This window comes from Ambystoma mexicanum, chromosome 1p (assembly GCF_040938575.1).
Source record: "Ambystoma mexicanum isolate Mex_15411 chromosome 1p, UKY_AmexF1_1, whole genome shotgun sequence".
Classification (NCBI taxonomy): domain Eukaryota; kingdom Metazoa; phylum Chordata; class Amphibia; order Caudata; family Ambystomatidae; genus Ambystoma; species Ambystoma mexicanum.
In genome coordinates this window covers 825,233,656-825,256,305 of record NC_090921.1, presented here as the reverse complement: position 1 = coordinate 825,256,305, position 22,650 = coordinate 825,233,656, and the positions used below count along the sequence as shown (strand labels likewise).

The 22,650-nt window shown below is 42.8% G+C and overlaps 1 protein-coding gene across 1 annotated transcript in view; it reads right to left on the bottom strand.

The window, feature by feature from the left end:
- Positions 1-1,959: 1,959 nt before the first annotated feature.
- Positions 1,960-22,650, bottom strand: part of ANKRD34A (ankyrin repeat domain 34A) — a 262,569-nt gene continuing 241,878 nt past the window's right edge. Inside the window, exon 2 of the mRNA XM_069652615.1 lies at positions 1,960-11,968. Coding sequence (XP_069508716.1) covers positions 10,234-11,862 — 1,629 coding nt within the window. The 5' untranslated portion in view covers positions 11,863-11,968 and the 3' untranslated portion in view covers positions 1,960-10,233. The remainder of the gene's footprint in view (positions 11,969-22,650) is intronic.

Genomic DNA, 22,650 nt, shown 5'->3' with positions numbered 1-22,650 from the left:
GAACTAAATGGCTATTTAATGGGAGTGAGGAGGCAGACAACACAGGCTACACAACAAATGGCAGGAAGGGCTTAATTTCCAGCTGTGTTTGTGCCAGATTGTCAACATATGGGCAGTCAGAATGACAGATATTGGAAGCCGTGTGTAACAGCACCTTTGGAGGTAATTAAGGGGTAGTCAGTGCTGATGGAAACATGTGTTCTGCTTTAGATGAAGTGATATGTAGTCGCCCGCTCCATCAGACCAGATATGTTTATCTGCTGGTAGGAGTGACGTGGCCCCTGCTGATGGGCCCCAGGGAGCCACCTTGGTGTAGCAGCGCCCTAGTGTCATTAGGAGCCAGTGAGCGACGGAATGCATTCCTGTGGGGCGTGATTGAGGGTCGGAAGCAGAAGAGCCCCCTCACCTGAATATGCCCCCCCCACAGTTGCTCCAGATCCTTGAGAATGACTTCTTAAAACACATTGGGCCTCATAACAAGAATGGAGGTAGCCATGCCGCCCTTAGCGGCATGGCTACCCCCATACTGGGTACCGGGTACGGGTTCCTTGAATGGGGAAATACCGGGCCATTCTGACCTTGGAGGGCCCGGTATTTCCCCATTCAAGGAACCCGGACCCGGTACATCCCCATTTCCATTTGAGTCCCCATAGGGCTCAATGGGAATCGGGAGGATGCTAACAACGGGCCTGTTAACGACGGGCCCGTTGTTAGCATCCTGCTCTGCTCGCAGGACCGCTGAGGACACCTGGTTTTACCAGGCGCCCTTAGCGGGATCTGCAAGCAGACCTCGTAATGAGGCGGTAGGGGGTTAACGGTGCCGGCAGCTCTACCGGCCCTGTTAACCCCCTACCGCCAGGGTCGTAATGAGGCTCATTCTCCTGAATTTGGTACTCTGGTGCTCTAAGACCATCACAGGAACGTGAGCGTGTATAGCCCACCGCACCAATGTCATTCCCAGGGAATGTTGGAAAGGCTGGCTGAGGGATGTGGGTGCGCAAAGTTTTACTGCAACGCAGAGGAGTCAGGCAGTGACTAAATAACCTCCCAATTCTCTGTATAACAGGCACAGCGTGGACAACACTTGAGTTTCCCGCTCTGGACAGCTCTATCAGTCCTGCACCCTGCAGTGCTGCGGCAACCCTTACTCAACGCGGCGACTATTCAGTATTCACACCCAGTCAATTCAGAAAATTGGAGTATCACCACTGGGAATAAGTGGCAACCAATTGATCGATTAAATCCCTTTTCAATCCCGAGACACAATGTTGACCCATCCATTATCCGCTATAGGCTACAGGTGGCACTGCAGAATTACTCTACCGCGTCAATTCGTTGATGCCAACATTTATAAATATCATTCCAAGACCGTCTTTCTTGTTGCCTTTGACATCGATGAAGTGTGAATTAAGGTTTGAAGTTTCTTGTTCTGGCGATCTCTTTGCCACAACGGTCTCTTCGGTGATAATGCCCACTAGTGTTCCATTTTGGTAATGAAAGTAGTGTTCATGTGAGGGTTATATGCCTCTGAAACTCTGGGAATGAAGAGCAAAACGAGTGGTAGTCATTGATGTGGCATATGCACACGGCTTCACTGAGACACAGCAACATTGACTCAACAGGGAAAGAAATGCAGATCTCATCTTGAATTTGAATGCATATATTTACATATATATGTATAAATATGCGCAGGCATATATATGAATGCATATATACCATTACGTGTTTGCATACAAGTATATATATATATATGTATATACATATATATATATACACATATATATATGTATATACATAAACACATATCTATTTATACACACATATCTATGTATATGCACACACAGTTTTTATTTATATATATGCCCATATATATGGGCATATATTTATATATATATATAAATATATATATATATATATATATATATATATATATATATATATATATATATATATATGCACAGACACACTTATGGTATATCTCTATGCACACACAAGTACCTATAACGATACAAATACATCTATAGAAGATATTTAAAATGCCTGATAGCGTCCATAAGTGGCCAGATCTTAAACAATTTCATATTGTACAGAAGTGATGAAAACAGTGGCTTGAAGTCATCGGGAGCCACCTTGTTTCCTTTCGCCCGCTCCCCAGCCACAGAAGATCTCCATTGCAAGTGGTTGCTGTACCCCAGGAATGGCCAGCCTGGTAAGAGTGCTAGGCAGCAGATTGGGAGAACACTTCTGGATGGCGGGTGGGGGATGGGGGGTTGTGCAGAGTGGTATAGACATGACGGGACTCCTAATTCCTTCTAAATTTCACATACATCTACTGTATATATTTACTGCCAAGCAAGTTACAATGCACCTCTATACAGTGGAAGAGAAGAGTCTGATGTTCTTGCTGTGAAGACGACGCATGGCGAAGCGTAAGGCTTCCGTGAGCTCCAGCAAAATACACAATCTTCCAGAAGTATATATTCAAAGACAGTGTAGACATGGAAACATGATGCAGATACTGTATAGAAACCTACATACGCACAGGGCTATTTCAGTGACTAGTTCCTTGTATTCTCTTTACTTTGGCACATCATACGTTACAATAAGTTCCGCCATCTTGGAAAGGCCTCCTCATAAGTACTTTCAATGATTCTGAATGGCACCAATGAAGTATATTAGTTCCTGTTTCTTTTCCTCATGTATATAATGAGAGATTATTTGAAAGACATAGAAGTCAGCTCTCTGCTTGATGCATGTAGACACATGCCAGTAAATAACCATTCTTGAGCCCTGCCGACACCCCCTACAATCTGGAAACAAATCGAAATGCGGCAGTCTGGAGCACTGAAGGGGGTATAGGCATGGACTCGGTCTGCTCTGCTGGACCTTCTGGCAGGAAAGGAATATGGCAGCCAATTTACAGATTGCCTTCTTGATAAGTGGACGTTATCAGTGGTTGTATGATTCCCCAAAGCACTACTTGCCAACCCTGAGGGCTCTGAGAGCCCTTTCATGCCCATTGCACAGGTTTTAGACCTGACATAGAGACAAAAGCTGATAGAGACTGCATGCTGTTAAAATATTCCACCCAACAAGGGGGAAATGTTATATTTATAAAGGGGCGAGGCAGAGGAGAAACACTGGAATGTTTGGACAGGGGACATATACTAGCAATTACAATTAATCTACAATGCCATTATCTTCGATGGTGCGCCCATCATTCCAATTTTTGAATGCAGTGATAATACCCAGGAAGGATTCAAAATGAATGAGCATAAAAGTCCTCTTTTTTGTGTAGGGGCTATGTGGATGAGGAGAAAGACATCCCAGCCGGTAATGGCCTGAAGCCCTAGTTAAGGTCTGGCAGTGTTACCAGCCCGCCCACCCAGGTACTATAGCCATTAGATCTCCCGGGAATCACTTGCAACACATGGGTGTTTCTTCTTTTCTGCTGCTCTTTGGATGGGGTAGTCTTTTCAGTCTAATGTGGCTTTTGCCTTGTGGACAAAATCAATGGGAAAGCTGTGTTCTTTAAATAAAAAATAGAGTAGCGGGTGCATCTAGGCCTGTTCTAGGAGATGATTGGCTGCCACTCCTCCCCGGCTGGCTAATGTTGTTGCATGGCACTTTGGCAACTGCTAAGTTGCCTGCTTGTGGACCCTGCATGTGACATAGCTCACAAATGCCTTAACCAAAACTGAAAGTGTGTGTGTATGTCTGTGTGTGTGTGTTTGTACTATGTAAAAGTATACATGTCTATAATTATATGGATATACATTTACAGGTTTGTGTGTTTGTGTTTGTCTGTCTGTCTGTCTGCCTGCCGGCGTGTTTCTGTGATAAGTCCGGGTTTGGAAATATGCCACCCTCCTTGCATTCATAAGAACTAGTGAGTAGTTTCTGGTAAGCTTAAATCCCCTATTCATGATTCCTTCCATTGATCTTGAAGAAGTGGATGGGGGAGAGCGTCTGCGCAAACACCAGCCTCTGGTTCTATCTACTTTTTATCAGACCAAATGCTTTACACCCCAATGGAAGCAAGAAGTCAAGGCCCTTTGTGGACATGATTGGACAAGAAGAGATACATGGTTGACATATCCACTTCCTAGTCCTGTCTCTCTTTCTATCAGAGCAGAAGCTTGTGTTACTTTCTTGGTGGCTCGGAAAAGGGGCTGGTCCCTTTCAGGGAGGATTTTAACAGTTTCCAAGCACTAGTCATTTGGACTTACTAAGAACTGAGTGGCCACCCTATCGTTTATGGGTGCCCTAGCAGAAGAATGGTCAGTCTGAAGACATTGCATTGGCCCCTTCATGATGGTGGGCCAGCCAGCACCTTCAAAACATAGATCTTGTGTTTGCAGTGGCTCTGAACCTTTCCTCTTATGTGTAATCTGACTGCAATGCTGTCTTAATTTCTGTGGTTAAGCAGCCTACTCAGGTTACAAGAATACTTTGTTCTTATCCTTGCGTCCATAATTAACCAAACTTTGTGATCCTGGGAAAATTATGTCATTTTCCTCTGCATCCGTTCTACCATCTGTGAAATTTGGAAACACCACAGAATGAGCCACAGTATTTGAGAGCCATCTACTACTTGATATTTACATGTAGATACGGGTATTCTTCAAAATGCCTCCCAGACAAAACTATGTGTAAGAAGGTACTTCCAAAATATGAATCGATGACAGTTTTACTGGCTCCTTAGAATGCTCATGTATAGAGAGAATTATCTTTAGATAATCACGTGTGAATATGTGGACCCTTTTGCCTTCAGTTATTGTGAGAGGAGTACACCCTCCAAGCTTTCTGAGCTATAGAGATGTGGCACTGTGCATGGCCATGCATTGATGTGTCTTTGCATGCAGTCGATGTCAAATGAGGACACACTGCAGCCTCTGACTCCAAGAATGTGGGTCTCGTGTTCCTTGTATTTCAGAATGTTTTCGAAACTCTATGCTGTCAGACTTAATACATGTAAAAAAAAATACTGCAACCCTTAAAATGGACAACAATACGTTTGCCCTATTATTTTACCTGGGAGTTGTTTTTAAATGTCACATGTAGTTAGCAAGTAGAGCTCTAGTCCAGCATTTAAATAGCAAGCGTAAACCTTTGCAAACCTTTGCAAAGGCTCTCGAGTTTATCCTAGCTGGTGACATTCTACTACCTTTTCTGTAAACAATGTTAACCATTTGATCACTACAGTGGTGACGGGCACGGTATAAATGCTAATAACATAACATAACATTTTTCGTTGTTTTACATTGCTACAGCAGCATTGCCGTCTGTAAAGGTTCCAAGAGTGTTTTTTCCAGATCCAGACATTCTGCGCCTTGAGTCTGGAAAATAGCAGCAGAGGAAACCTTGGGGGTTCCTAGTAACATGCCTAGTTATCTGCGAGTTACTCGGGCCTCATTACAAGTTTGGTGATATCTCAGCAGTAAATCTGCCCGGATACCATCAAAGGGGTTTACTGTTACCACCACTTGGTGCCTCCGAATTACCGCCAGATTACAAGTGGTGGTAGGCAGTGTTAGTCCCCATTTATTGGAGTCCTTCAGACTCCAGGGGAATTGAGGAAGAATTACCACCAGCAGTAATTCCACTGGCAGGTCATTTTGCCGATTTGGTCTTTTTTTTGGATGTAAAGTGGAGGAATTTCCTCCAGCATTCTGGAGGTTTTTGTTCCACCTTACCTCCAAGCCCGTAGTTCAGGGGTGTGATATGAGGTAATGCAGTGGTAACTCTGTTACCACTGCATTACCACCGTTTTTGGCCACACCGCCAAACTCGTAATGAGGCTGATATGGGACTTTTATGCTAAGTGTCCGATTATATTTGGGGAAGATCTTGATGAATTAGTATTACACGACCCCTGGAATATTCTGTTATCTATTGTAAAGCAAAATGAAAAACACTCCTTAAGGGCTTATTGGGGCTGCAATGTTTGGATTCTGAGCCATTTAGAATGTTAAGGGTAAAAGGAGGCACACCAGCCCAACTAACGTGAGTGTCTGATATTTCTGGCTCTATGATTGTATTATATATTTGTTTTAGGGTGCATCTTTGAGTCTGCTCTTTCTTTGGGAGTTTTCCAGCACATTGCGGGTGATCATTATCCATAAGGCATCATGGAATGGCATTTAATTACACCTTTTCCTATCTCTCTCTATAGCATAGGTAAATTAAGGGTTAATCCTGGTGGCCATAGAAAAATATTGGAACAATAGCAAGTTGGGTTTAGTTCACTATAAAGTTAATGGCAATCACTGTGATGCCTCCCTTAGGTAGAAATAGTCCCCCTTGGCTGACCGTTTCTGGTTAATACATTGATGTAATGTTATCAATATTAGAAGATGAAATGTGGGTGTACAATAGACTGCAAACTAAGTTGAGTTGATCCTTTATTTTTGGAAGGGATTGCCTACATAGAAGTGGGGACAGATAAGAAAATGGATCAATGCCAATGTTAAGGTTCAATTAATCAACAGCAGAGAGGCAATGACTGCTGTAAACATATTAAGCACCTCAAAAACAGGAAATGTCCTGCTGTAATTCTAAAAGCCTATCCAACACCAGGTAGGAGATATGTACATGATTACAATGTCCTCGTCACATCAAAAGAAGAACCCACACGTGCATGAAATATAAGCTTAATCCAACCATTGAGGTTTTAGGGGTTTGTATCAAAATGAACAGAGAAGATGGTGTATGCCGCCTGCGCGCACCCCGGAATAACACAAGATCACCAACATATCTACTATTAGATGTGAGGCTTGTGGTCCTGTTACAAGAAAGTATTTGATTAAAAATCCCTTTATTCATCAATGGTCTTGAAAACCAATGATATACGGTCCAGACTTATGTCAGGGGTGATATTTGCCACTTATTGATATCTGCCTCGATATTTGTGCTCTACAAATGCTAAATAAAATAACATTAAAATAAATGGACTGTCTCCAGATCTGGGATCATGTTGCAAATGAATTGCTTCCTGGCTTGCTATGATTTTATTCAAGACAGACCCAATACATTCTTAAGTCCTGATTTTATTAGAATTGATTTTAGGGGGTTGAACATGTCAAAGGTTAGACATATATACCCTTAATGGTCAAATTGCAGAAGTAGGAAGATACAAAATGACCAGTAGGGCTTTGAGCAACTCTGCCCGCTTCCTAACTCAGGCTGGCGCAGATGATTTAGGTTTTGTAATTCTTCTCTGTCCAGTGTTTATGCCAGTCTCGCATTGTTGTCTTTTGCAATTTGTGCAATGAGGCTCCTAGTGTCTTATACAGTTCTTTTTGCAAAGCTCTGTATGGTAATTAGAACACCCTGAGACTCTTTCCCCAAAAGCTCTCTAGCAACAATGCTGGAGAATATTCAACATCACAATAGACATGATTACATGCCTGCGCCCACTTACTGGCCAAAAGCAGCCACTACCAGCTGCACAGATGACCAGGGTTCTAAGAGCAGTCAAGTCCATAACTGGTTAAAAATAACAATGAAAGAGATATTTATTGTTTGCTATGGTATTGGGTATTTGTATAGCACCCATGCTGGTGTGTATCATCATTACCTCCCTTGTACATGTCAGCTCAATTTGACCACTATACTCATGAACTTAAGTGCTATTGAAATAACTTTATGGAGCGGACGGGATTGAGTAGTCTTCCAAATGTATAGATACCAGGCTGATTGAGCTAAGGAGACTCATCGCTGCCCCACACCTTTCCATGCTATGTTGGATGGATGATTTAATTCATTAATTGATTAATCATTTGTACATGCTTAATACCAGAGACCAATCTCAAATTGGATATCCTGGCAGGGTTTGGTGGGAGTTTCTGTCCAAAATATCTAGTGAGTAATAGGTTGCATACCCCTGAGAAAGCAACTGACAGCGTGCAAGGAGTAGCAGGATTGCTTCCTGTAAAATGGGTGAACACCCTTGGCATTAAGAACAAGAGAAATAGTCAATAAATAACAAAATAGATAAATACATTGATAGATAAATAAATAAATACATCAATAAATGGGTATCAGGTAATAATGTCCCCTTACATAATGTCGCTGGGGAAAGCCATTGACGACATTATATATGGTGACATTCTGTATGGTGACGGGTTGCGGGATGTCCTCTGCTTCTCTCGTAAAAAAAAAAAGAAATCGGGTGTTTGCAGGTGTGTCCCCCGCATGTTCAATGTAATAATGTCTCTGCGAAAAACAACCACATTTTTGTCAGGAGACATTTTTGCGGGGACATTATTACATGGAACCAATAAATGTTCGCGGAATGGCTTAACCTCAGCTTTTGAAATGATTTTGGTGCGTATGATGCAACTTCATCTAAGATGTTTTCTCAAGGAAAGCTTGGTGAAATCGCAATGTAGCTCACTTTACGTTAGACTTCATAATCACTTGTGTCATGTTTGTTAGACCTATTTTTTGAGCTGGTATGATGATATGATGGATCCGTAAATTTAACGGCTCACTGTGTGCAACCTGGAGGGCACAGTCTTGATCCCCACAGAGCCGGACTGCCTTTCATCCAAGGTTAGAGTATGGATCTGTGCATTTAATAAGTCAACTATTGGTCAACCTTATAACCTGTAAACTGCCCCTGTGGCCTCTATTTCTATTTGTGAAAGCAGCAGCAAAAGTCAATGTATCCCTTTAGAATAGACAGGAATCCCAGACCGGCCCTCAAAAGACAAAATGGCCTCCAGGCCTGAATAGCATTCAGATGAGTCCTGAAAAACTGAAGCACGCTGATGAGGGGGAGGCAGCGTCTTTTAACTGGGTGGTGCGACAGACATGCTGTATCACTCCTCTGTCACTTATTAAATGGTATCTTGAACCTTTTCCCAGGACAAGTACGGAGGAATCTGAGAAGAACCTAAGGGACTGCTGGGAGGGTATAGACCCTTCAGGAACTGACCGATATGTCGATATGTCGATATGTCGTAGGAATAATAGGATGCAGAAAGTGCTGCTTCTTCTGTGGCCAGGAGACAGCACACAAGATATGTTTCCTGTTGACAACTGTTTTTGTTAAAATAAGACATTTAAAAAAAAAAAAGAATCGAAAGTAAATCCTGCCGAGATTGGTCAGTTGCGTACTATTGGGTTGTTATATTTAGAGATGCATTGAGGCAAATCTCCAATCGAATGTTCTATTTATGAAGAGAGATTTTACTAATGGTTTTCAAAGGGGTTGTGTTTTGGGTTGGGCAAATCCTCTTGTTGTACGCATTTTTATTAAAAGTACACCCCCTTTGTGTTGGGCCCTCCTCTCTTTTGACTTTGGCTGTCACGCTCCTGCTCTCAGGCTCAAGATGGCAGACAGCAGATGTCCCTGTTGGGCTATTGTGAATAAGGCAACGCTAAAACAGCTGGTTAACAGGTCTGTGCTGGGCAGTTTTGGCGGGTCAATGTGGGCCATTTGGATCAGTTAGTGCACTGAGCAGTTTTAGTTTTGACCAATGCACCGTTTCCCAAACCTTGAGTTAAAAAAGACCTCCTGTTTAGTACCGCCCCCCCCCACCCCGATTCGTATATGTAGGCCATCTTGCTTGTCTTGCCCGTGCCTACCTTTTTATCCTAGCCTCACACCGACTGCTTTTCTCTGGGTGGAGACACCACCCCTGTGATTCATGAGGAGCCTTCCAGCCCATGAGCACAGCTTTCCGGGAGCACTGCTTCTTTCACCAAAGCAGCATTTTGGAATTTACCCCAAGGCATTTCGTAGTCCCGCTGTTTGCATTAAAAAACACAACTATGAGTTTGCTTCTAATTAGTGTAAATAAACTACAAGACAGGAGGGGATCACCCTTTTTCTGACCCATATGTCATGGTTTTTTCTACATATCACTCAAATGCAGCTTTCAACTCTCTTCTAAGTGCTCCAATCAATGCTCAGAAACAGAGAGAGAATGCGATTTGCTCAGGTTTGCACAATATGATCAAAGGTGGAAGGGGGGTGCCAAGGTTAGTACAAGGTTTCCTCCTGCAAAATATGGGATTAGCACCCAGCTGTCCTGGTTCCATGTGTGACAATTCAGCCACTAGAAAACCTACCATTGGTGACCTCTTGCCATTTGCTCTGCTTTCAGTTGTGTGGGTGGAACCTATCTTGTTCTCACAGCAGAGCGCATGCCAGTATGAATCAGAAGTGAACGAACAACCTTTCTTAACCTTCCTTTTCCTTGCTATTTGATTTTTTTCTTCTTTTTAATTGGACGAGTCATTCTGAGACAGTAAATTCTGGAAGTTGGTCAGCTGTTTGATTTGTTCCGTTTGCATAGAATGCCTCCTCACAAGCTTCTTCTTCGATTTGGTGTCGAGATGTTTTGGGGAGTTTGGAGCAACGGGGATCAGAGTCTTCTGACTTCCATGGATAGGGGAAGTGGCTTTGCCATTGCCCCGGATGTCAGGGATTGGGGGGTGGGGGTTAACGTTAAGTGGAGGCAGGAAGCCAGGCCGGGTATGAGAAATATGATCAAGAAGTAGAGTCCCCGATCCTCTTCGTTCCAAGAGGCCGGGTGTCCTGCGGCGTACAGTCATTGGTGATACAGCACTGGGGATGCTTTCCAAGGACTCCCTAGAAGAGCTGGTGAAAAGGGTCAGTGGTGAAGCATTATATTTCCTCCTCTCAATGGACACACGTCCTGAATCTGGTGATCCAGGACTAGAGTCTGGACAAAGGTGGGAATCTGACTCGTAGTGGTCCATGCGAGTCAATTTATGATGGGGCACTGCACGCAGATTTGTACCAATGGTTGGGACGACTGTGGCTGTTGTTGTCTCTTGGGCTTCAGGAGCAGTATTGCGTCTGGACAATGGCTGGTGCAGATGGCTGAACTGGACATTATCTGCCCATGATGTCATTGGAAGTGATGGGTCTTCTCCGCAAGCATGGCTAGCCATCTTGAAGCATGATGGGTCTTGACCTTCTATACTGTGGCGCCGTGAAAGCAAAGGCCTCTTGGAAATAGTAAGACCATTAAGGTCACTGGTGATCTTTTCTTCTGTAGCTTCTTTGGTGGAATTTTCTTGTGGAGCAGCGAGATGGGAAGCATTCAAGACCGATGGAGCAACCAAACCCCAGGGTTCAGAATTTAGCCTTTTTAGCTGCTTTAAGTGGACCACTCTGCTCTTAGTAGGTATCTGTTCAGAGGAGGACTCACTTTCCGGTTTCGATAAAGTAGGGCATGTGAGCCTGGTACCCATATTGAAGTTGAAGACATCGCGTTCCTCTTCTTTCTCGCTTGCGGGGGAGAGAGAGGTCTTTATTTCAATTTCTGAAGGTGACATACACAATCCTGGAGAATGCTTCTCATCGATCCCAGGGGAGGGAGGGGAGTTGAGATATTGTTTAGTCTTCTTTGTCCCAGAGGGAGACGTATCCGTGGTAATGATGATGACCTCTTTGCCTTTAGCTTTGCATGCATCCAGCAAGACCTGGAGAGTTTCACGGTCACCTTGGTTGATTGCGTACACTAAAGCGGAAGAACCCGAGTAGTCTTTCATGCTGGGATCGGAGCCTTGCTCGAGCAGCAGTGACACAATGCCGACTCCTGCTTGATTTGCACAGGCATGCATCAAGGCAGTCTTCCCCAACTTATCAGGAATGTTAGGATCCGCACCATTTTCCAGCAGATACTTTATCATCCTGGATTTATTCTGGGGGTCGTCATACTTGGCCAAGCATGCTGCCATCAAGGGGGTTTCCCCCTGGGCATTGCCCTCATTGATGTAGGCCCCACCTTCCAGAAGCAGCCGTGTTAGCCTGAATTTACCCTGCCACACGGCCTTGAGCAGGGCATTCCCTTCTGTGTGGAGCATGGTGGGTTTGCTCATCAGTGCCAATGGCAGCTGGTCACCAGAGGATCTTCTTGAGTTGTTACACACGTGTGGTGGCCCTGCTGGACAACAGAGCAGAACATTTCACAATCAAGTGAACTTCCTAGAAGGAAAGAGAAGAAAATGTCAGGCATTGAAAGGCAGAAGTGAAGAGATCATAACATCAAGACATACACACATTTGTTCAGAATTATTTAAAAGGTACACTGCTTCCATTTTTTTATGTCTTCTTTTCCCTTGATTTTTATTCTTGTGATTTGCTATACATCATTTGATTTGATTTTATAAAACATAAATGTGTGTTTACTTTTAAAACATGTTATATTTTTCCTATATTCCTGTATATAGCACACCAGCCTGATAACAGTGCTTAAATCCAAAGGTCTTCGTAGAATACACATTTCCACTTATTTTTCAGCTGAAGTCCCATGAGAGGTGCTTTTGGATGCATCCACTTGAAGGCTATGCAACCACAGTTCTTTGATAGCAAAAGCACAGCAGCGGTTTGGTCATCTATACATATCTGGCTATGAAAGATAATGTAGGACATGCTTTTGTACACAGAAAGCCTAAGTCAGTGCTTTCATGGATATTCATTACTGATTATAAATCTAAGGAGGAGGCAATTCGCAATCATTTACCTAGTGAATATAATCATACTTTATCAGTAAAGGCACTGGTTGAAAAACACTATAAAATCAGATCTGGCAAAACTGAAAATCAGCGTATGTACGTGTACCTAGGTATATAGGTATATGATTGCGAAGTGCCCCCTCCTTTTATTTTCTAGTCATTACTGTGCTTTAGAAAGCTCTACGAGACATGCAAGCCTTACGGAGAGATGTATGACCCATCAAGAGACTCTGTCCCCTGAACCATCCATGAAAGCAGATTTCCCATCACCAAGAAATGCACAGTGGCTGTGCCCTGTAACACTCATGTAAGAATTCCCTATCTAGGCACGCCCTGTTCTGCCATTCCTGAATGCAAACAAAACCATATAGAACAATAAAAAAGGCACAAAATGATCAAGTTAATTTAAACAAATCGTGCTTATTGCATCCCAATTTGAAAGTTACATAAGTTGATTTACAGTTTTGGCAGATCTGATTTTATAGTGTTTTTCAACCAGTGGCTTTACTGATAAGTATGATTATATTTACCATATTGGCAGGGGTCTATATTTACCTGGGCTCGCCTTCTATTTAAAATGTCTAATCACTATTTTAGTGCTCAAAGATGGAAATACTATAAAAACAATCATAAGTTGTGTATCTAAACAATCTTACAAATACGTGTGTTGTTCCAAAGATTGAAACTGATTTATTAGAAAAATGCTACTTTCTGAGTTTGAGCACTGAAACTATTTATGTATCTCTCACAACAACGAGAGCTAGAACAATACTGTATTAAACATTTTGAAATCTTAAACATGTGATTCACTGATACAACAATCTAAATTCCCTACCTGTTTCATTTCCAATACGTCTGAATGCCATGATTTTCAAAGCCTTGCTCATGTTAGCAATTCTTTGATGGTCTCAAAATTGAGTTTTTACAGAGTAAATATGTTCCAGAGGTATATTTAAATTATTTAAATATTGTTTGGTTTATGTACGTCCCGATTCCACATGAATGATAACTTATTGGCTGGATGAAATTCTCGAGCAAAGTCAACAATATGTTTGCTCAGGAAATACTTAAGTGAAGAGTAATATCAGAAATGTGTTGTTCTTACTGATCTGAAAAATAAAACAATACAAAAAAAAAAGAAATGTGTTGTTCTTCTGTTCCTTTGGGTAGTCCAAATAAAGGCAAGTGCTTGAATTTAGGCATATTTTCCAGTTCTTCGGTCATCATTGTGTGGCTGTTTTATGTTGGTAATTAGTCATTTCTTTTCACAGATTTTACTTGGATTTTAACCTTTGCAGCCTTAAAGATGTAGTTTATGTCTAACTTGAGACAAAACACTAACATGAGGTATGGGAAGTCGGAAGTGTTTGTCACCTTTCTGGTTGATGCTTGGGGGTAAAGGTGAGGCTTTTGCATGAAAATAATGAAATATTTCTCAATTCCCACAGGAAGTACATGTTTGCAACATGAGAAGATACCAAAGAGAGAGATCCTGTGAAGGGGTACTCAGCCACTGAAGAGAGTTCTTGAAGTAACCATGCATCTACTGGAAATTCTGGCTGATAGGGGAAATTAATATCGATTCTGTGAAATTAGCCAATCTGTGTTTGCTTAAATGATAACCGGTGGCAATAGATTTACTGATTTTCTTCCTCCACAGCTGCGCATAAAGAACAGAGTCTGTTGAAGTGTGAGGTATTCATGGGTTTTTATTTTGATCAATAACTACGGAAACGTACAAGGTGTTGGCTACAAGCACAGCTTATCTGCTACAAGCCTGGTTAAGCTGAGTCCTGGGTGTTAGTGTGAAGAGTATTATTTCTGCCTCTTTTGCCTTACAGAGATGGCTGTTGTTCCAGGAAGTGTTCTCACGGTCGCTGGTTGTTCCCTTAGATGTCTTTTCTTATATTTCTACATTATTGCTGGCTACAAATACATGTTTCTTAAAAAAGGAGATTGTTACTGCATTTGTGCAAATGCTTAAAAAGTGTGCCTGCTCTGGCTCACTCACCCCCCCACTACCCTAAAAGTATCCATCTATGGTAAAAAGACTGCAGCTGGTAAGGGGTGAGTTACTGAAAAACACAATGGCTTCTGCATTAAATGTTCTCTGGTTCAGCTGCTGGTCTGACCCATCCTATATATTAGTAGGTGCCCAGTGCTCTTTGTGAGCCAAAACAGACATTTGCATTCAAAGGGGCCCTTCTACCCTTATCACAAAGCATCATGTGATCCCACTATGCGATCCTTTGTGGCATTTTGGAGAGTGTTGATGCCTATGGTCACCTCACGCTTTCCATAAAGAGCCCCTATTTTAAAACCAAGTATCTGTCTAGTGGTCTTGAAATGTTTGCATTTCCCTAGCGCCTTTGACAATATCCCAGAGTGGTCCAAGTTACTCCTTATGTCACCCTGGTTGAGAGGATTCAGTCCCTGATTGGAGCTTGCTAGTAGGAATACTCCAGACCCGGCCAAAGGTGTGAGAGAGCCGCAGAGTGACAGAATAATGAACTTGAGTGCTGCGTTAACAGTTTTCGTCTCTGCATGTCTACTGGCCAGCAGTGATGTAATTTCACCAAAATACCAGGGGTAGTGGAAGTGACATCACAAAACCCTTGACCTCTAATGACATCACAGGAAATGATGTAATTTGACACCACCCCAAGTGGCATCACAGGGAGTGATGGCACACAACCTTTCACCCCTTAACAAAACAGGAAGTGGCATCACATAGAATTGTTCCTCAGTACACAATACAAAAAAAATATGGTTACGATATCACTGTAATATGATATGCATTTCATACAAGAATGGATTAACAAATGTAGCATTAATATCGATGTGTATTGGCCCATATTACCAAATTACTGTAAATGTAAGCAGATGTCCAACACAACAACCTGGATTATTGTACATCACTCGGGTTAAACTGTAAACAGACAGAGCATCTCGAAGAGGCCTAAACCCCAAAGGGCAGACATCCAGTGTCTGCCAAGTGTATGCCCACAGACTGGAAACAGCAACTGACCAACACAAGTCCAACCAGAAAAACGATGGTCTGGAGGGTTGCCCAGAGCAGTGCCAGTGGTTATGAATGATTTGAAACCTTCCAGCCATCACCTTTCTGTTTTGTTTATCTGGTAAGTCACCTAAAGTTTTTTTTGTTGGATGGGAGATAGAGGGGAAGGTTGTGTTGCAGGTCACAGTAATTGCAAGGTTTTTGTTTATTTTAGAATGTAAACAGCAGCAGCTCCATGACATCACCCCTAGGAAAGGCCCATGTTATTATTTTCTTTTGTCCTTTATATCTTACTTAAAGCCAGCCTCCTCCAGTTTCTAAGCCATGGAAAAGGAACTGAACCCCCACGTTGCACTGCATCCTCTTGTTCCCAAAGCAAGTATGTTGCCCCTGAGCTATCATTACAAATGTATATTTGTTTGCTTGACGGAGCAACAGATGGTTTACTTCAAAGGAGGATGGCAACTTCATGTAAATGAATGATCTCACCTTGCGTCTATCTACAGTGTGCTTGTGATGCATGTCTGGGAGATCTGGGTCAGGTCACACAGTGCCTAGGCAGGATTGGTGGCAGAAGCCACTGGGGCACACCCCTCACATCACAGGCCCAGTGGCTCACTGGATGTGCAAAGCAGACAATGAGAAACACTGATGAGGTTTGCGTTCATGCTGTGCTGTCTCTGGGTATTGCAGGCTGCTCTCACCCATTCCCAGCTAGCTAGACCTAGCCCCCATACCCTTCCTGTTGCTACAGTATGGGGTCTGTGCTGCACAGTGCTGCCTCTGAATCCAACCATTCAGGCACTCTTCACTAATGGACTGCCAACCTGTTAGTGATGGCGGCTTCATGGTTTTTCCTGCATCCCTGTTATTTCTCCGGCTAACAAGATCCAGATTCTGGGTGAGGAAAGCAGTGGCACATTTAGCTGCATTTACAACCCGCCTTTTTCAGGTGCAACACATATATCTCCTCTTGGTACTGCCTCTTTATGCAGTAGCCCATAGGTAGCAAGGACATTTCTAGGGGTAGCAGAGGGGGAGCCTGGGGTAGCAGTTGCTACCCCCAACAAACCCCAAACGACGTCCCTACTGGCCAGCATGCATTGATGCAAAGTACAAAATACAGCACTGTAAATATGAATGAGTCATAATTCAGCATAATTCATTGACATGATACATACATTGTCATGCAGCTTTTTATGTGATAATGCCACTCACTCCTAAACAGGTCCAGAAAATGTCAAATTATCCCATATATCATATTGTAATAGTCTGGATGTATCCAATCAGGAATTGGAATGGTAGCTCTCTACTCCAAGCTCACCTATTCAGCCATTATCCTCCCACCCCCTGGCGTGACTCTGATTGCTTTGGCTATGTAATGGCAAAGTGCTTGATGCAGTGTTTACAAACCCTGCTTGTCACCGTTGTATAAATAACTAACCACAATTTCTGAACAGCCTATATTGTCTACAGTTTAGTTTATATCGTAAAGTCAGTAAATCACAATGGACAATGGCACTTAAGAAAAATCTCTGAGTGTTCACTCTTCCTATTGTCAAATTTGCAAATGCTTGTGATTTGTAGGCATTTGCTAACAAAAACAAACATTGACAATGCCAACCGTTTTACCTGTGTATAGACATTTTTATTTATTTTATTTATTTATTTCCATTTGTGATGCGCACAATCGGCCCCTGGGCATCGCGGCGCTGTTGCAGAGAGCTTACTTAGTCACATGAACACAACATTGTATACATACATTGGAGTAGGGACAAGAATTGCAGGAGTGTGTTTCATTTGGTTCACAGGTTACAGTGTGTTCCTTGGTTACAGTGGTGCATGTTAATTAAACAGTTTAGTTTTAAGAACTTTTCGAAAGATTGTGTAAGATGCTTCACTTCTGAGCTCTGTAGGTAAGGCGTTCCAGTGTTTAGGTGCTAGATGTTGGAAGCTGGCCCAGCCAGCTTTAGCTCGTTTGAAAGTGGGGACAAACATCATGTTTGCCTGGTGTGACCGGGTAGGTCTGGAGGAGGTGAGAGGAGTGATCTTTGCTGTTAGGTAGGGCGGTGCAGTGTGTGATGTGCATTTGTGTGTTATTGCCAAGGTTTTGAATATAATCAGTTCCTTGACTGGTCACAAGTGTGCTTCCCTCCTAGCTTGTGTGAGATGTTCCCTTTTAGGAATGCTAAGAGCAGCCCTGGGAGCATTATTTTGGGTGACTTGTAGTTGGTCGATGTTTTTATTGGGGGTGCCAAGGAGTAGGGCATTACAATAGTCTAGTTTTGCACCAACTGTGGCTCTGGCTATTGATAGTCGGTTAGTCTTGAACAAGTAGGGTTTTACCGCTTTGATTATTTTGGTAGAGAACGCTGATGAGGAGGCAATGGCGCTCACATGGCGTGTCATGGATAAGGTGGAGTCAATGTAGACCCCAAGAGTTTTGACAGCAGGGGAGACCTTGATAGGTGTTTTGTCAATTGTGAAGGTTTGGTAGAAGGGGTCCAGTTTGTTAAGAAGTTCTTCGGTGCCTACAATGAGGATCTCTGTTTTGTCCCCATTTAGACATAGCCCGTTTGCTGACATCCAGGTCTGGATGTCTGGAACAGACATTGTTTATATACCAGGTGTTGGCCATTGTCAGCTATCGGCAGGCACTAACATCATTTGTTTTTGTACTGGTGTCTCATGATAGGTATGTTATCTTATATTACTGCACATTTGTACTCACCAGATCTTAGTCTGCTCGGAAGAACAGCATGAGCAAAGGTGAAGTAAGAGTCAGGAAAGCCGGCAAGAGGTTTGCAGACACAGGGAGGGAGGTAGGCAGGGCTAAAAGCTTGTATTAGTAGTGATGTTTGTTCGCCATTATAAATGGGCTCTCTTGTACAAACGACCAACACAAAAAATGATGCGTTGAGCTAATACACAGACTGGGATACCAAGCCAATTTTTGAATTTGTTAAGATAGATATCAAGTAGTGTTGGGTGCATGTGAAGTTTTGAACCTCTGTTGCTCTGCGTGGTCTGTCTTCCAAGACCAGCACGTTGCCCCTGTGCTATTCTCCATTCACTGGGAGCTTGAGAGCATGAAGAGCTTGAGAGTGTGCTCCGGCAAATCTAGTAAATGCGGAAATATCTTATTGTTTAATAAATAAAAATAAACAGCATCCATTATGAATCCGCATCCAGTGCACAGTTTAGGGCAGGAACCTGGACGCTCAAGCTATTGAAGATACTACCTTGGAACATAAGCAAACGATTCAGTCCAGGAACTGATAAAAAAGGCTATTCTAATAAGATGAACCATTGAATTTGTATATTCGTATTCATTAAACATTAGGCTATTTCCATACAAGTGTACCAGGGAACCTCTTTCAAAAAAGTAATCCAAAAAGGTGCGTACGCCAAGCAAGAAGTAATACAGATTCACAAGTACAAGGGGAACAAAAAGTAGGAACAGAGACCTATGGTTATTAGGCTGCCTATATTTGACAAACACTTTCAAAGACTATACATTTACACATAGCACAAGGCCCCGAAGACAATCCTATGATGAACAAAGCACTTATTGATATATGATATGTTATGGCATTTATAACACACCTCTACGCAAGTGTTTCCAGGTGCCTTTTGAACAGATATCATTAAATCTCAGGAAACCGCCCCCCTTAATTTTTCTGATTTAATAAGACAAGACTAATTTGATCTCCTTTAGAATTATTTGTTAAAAATGATTGGCTTCACCACTAACGGAGAGTAGCACATGCGCAAAACAGCACACCATAAAAGTATTAATAGCACATAGATTTGGACACTAACGGCCAGATTCTCCCAAAAAATGTGTGCGCAACTGACGAGATGCGACAGCGCATCTCCTCACTTGTGCAAAAACAGGAGCAGCCCAATTCCCAAAGGGCATCTGAGTAACCGCACCACTGATGCGCTCATTCAGATGCCCTTTTTCCTCCTCTGCACATTTACACGCGTCAGGGGGCGTTTCTGTGTATTTAAAAGCACATCCCGAATTCACAAGGGGGCGCACTTTTAAATGTACAGAAATGAGGGGCATCTACATGAGCCTTTTGAAACGAGCACAGGGTGAGGTGCAACCCTGTCAGTATGACCGCCGCGCTTTAAACCGTGGCTGTCCTACTTCCATTTCCATCCCCCAAACAGGGATGGCAATGTTTTTTTTTTTTCTCAAGCATTAAAGGTCGGTCTCAGTGAAATGCACTCCCAGCAACCACGTGCTTGCCGAGAACCTGTCCGAACGATCACTTACTCAACAACGTATCGGTTAACGCCATTTCTGTGATTACTTCTATCTTAGACATGCGTTGCGCCACATGGTTCGTGACCGTGCTCTTCAATACAGATATTGAAGCCTGGGAACATTTTGCACAGTAGCACTTCATAAATATTTCGGAACTCAGAAAATCGTATCTTGTTTTCCAAAACACACCACAGATATATTAGCTTACCATACCCCCGGTTCTAAGCTAAACTAATTGTGCCACTACCTTGTTCATATCAAGAAGCCTTTCAGATGGTGCTCATTTCCTTATAGATAAAACATATAAGTGCTGGCTTTATTTATCCACAGTATTTCTGTAAAGTCAGTTCAGTGTTATTATATAATTAGCAAACAGCCGTTCAAAGGTGGCACTCCATTTACAATGACTACTCTTAGTTTCCTCTTACATGTTCATAACACTGGGGTAGGACCAATCGGGTCATTTTAACAGATGCCAATTTTGTACCAAGCGCACAAGGGCAACCCTCAAGAGGGTGAGACAAAACCCTCACCCTTCCGTTGAGCCAAATTACCAAGGGTGTTTTGAAGCATTAGTCAGCGTTTAACTCATGAAGCAGCCTATCCTACTTCTCATCATTTGACACTTTGATACTTGTCTGAAGAATAGTTTTGATTCGTTGTTGGGTGTTGTAAAATGTGAGAGTGACTTTAAATAGGCATGGATAATATTATTTTCACTAATATTGTTGGCCATTGGTGGACAGCCTCCAGGGCAGGTTCCAGGCTTTGCAAGGCCCTTTGTGTCAAAAAAAGTGAAGGCCCCCTGATTTGCATACGTATTGACATCACTGAAAGTGACTTCACAGAAGAGTCATCACAGCAAATGACATCAATATTTGATACTCAAGGTGAATTATGGGAAGTTACATTGCAAGAATTTGGAAGAACTAAGCCAAGAGATATAAGACATTTGTGATGTGTATTATATCAGTAGTCACCGTTGATATTATTTATGAAATCACACTATTCTTTAACCATACTTGAGATTTTACTGTGACAGTTATTAACTTGTGGCGCCTCCTTATTTTGACAAACTAGAATGATTTGTGCAGGATCATTCATATGTGTTAAATATTGAAGCTAGGATTTAAACCCTGTCTGTGATTTTGGCACTTAAGCACTTATCTTCTTAGCTATGGTTGGTAGTAATATGCATGCATGTTTGGCTTTGAGAGGGTATAACAATTTAGCAATGACTTGAAAGTTAAACACATCACAAACTAAACCAAACAGACGATAAAATAAATCCCAATAAGAGCACACAAGCAAGAGCATGATTGAATGTTCATGTTGCTAGTCAGGATGGGAAGGTAATGGGAGAATTAAAATGGAATGGGAAGTGTGATAAAGGTATCCGCTTGTAGTCATTGTTTGGCACAGGCATGCAGATCAGGTGGCTCCTATGCACATTTTATGTTCTACTTTGTGCATGCCAACATTCATACACCGTTGAAATAAAGCAGGTAGTTTAAAAAGTGGGCTATAGTTGTGATGACTCAGTTTTACTGTCTTGACTGATTGCACACATTTGAGTAGCTATCTGGAACTGTCAGGACTTTCACATAGACATGCCAAAGGTGTTCTTGTCACACTTACGTGGGGGACCAATAAGCCCCCCCCCCCCACAATGCACTTTAGTGTCATGTGTCTTTTGTTTGGCTGGGCATTTTAATGTCCCTCCAGAGCCACACGTGTGGGGCAAAGGAATGGCCTCGTAGGGTCTCAGGGGAGGAGGAAAGGCATTGCTGCCAGAAGCAACCCCTCCAAACTCCACTCTCAAGGCCAGCAAATGTAGTTATGCATGGACATATGCTGCATCCAAGTCCCCCATTGGCATTCGGTCCTGGGCGACCACACAGACAGCCCATGACCAGCCCCGGCCAAGATGGTCTCTCCTCGAGCTATGGTTCCAGCTAAAAACACACTACAGTGATGCAGTGCAGTTTAGCACAGCAACAGCAGACTGTCACTATATTTTATTTTTAAGAGGAATGCTCTCACTTCAATTTTGACAGCCAGCATTGTAACTCTAACTTTCTACACCAACTTACTTGAGAGCATGTCTTATTCCATTAAGAGTGAAATGCACGCCGTTTAGAAAATCACTAGGAAATACACAGAACATCTGTTATGTTAGACACACCGAGTGGGAGGACTTGTGAAAATCGGTTTCCAGTCAACATTTCACCTACTGCTCGTGGGAGGAAAGAACACTTCAGAGAACGAGTGAAGAAAGAAAGAAAAGGCGGAAGGAAGGGGAGAACGGCAGGAAGGAGGCGAGGGAGGAGAAAGGTGTGACTGAGCAGAAAGCCAGCCATCTCTGAGGCTCTAAGACATTTGCTTGAGAAGTCCCACGGACCCGAGCAAAGAAGGAGCACATTGGCTTTGCAAAGTCCTGTACACAAATACGAACATGTGCTGTTCTGGTTTCACTCACATGGAAAAGGTTTCTTACATTTCCAAGCAATGAACATAATGCAGGTATCAAATAAGCCTTTTCCCGCTAGTATGCACATGATCACGTGCAGGGTGGAGATGAATGTACCTCTCAGACCAACATTCTACCCAAAGAATTACAAAGTGGCACCTCCCAAAATACTCACATGATAATTCTGAGTCTGTCCAAAAGCAAGCAAGAGCACACTTGCTATACTTCTGTCTCGGGAGGATAGCTCAGGGGCAACGTGCTCGTCTTGGAAGCAAGACGATACAGAGCAACACAGGTTCGATCCCTGGGTCCGTGCTTAGAAACCTCTGGGTATTAAGCGCATATATGCAATGGGTGCATGCACCTCACCCCGACATTGCGTGTGAT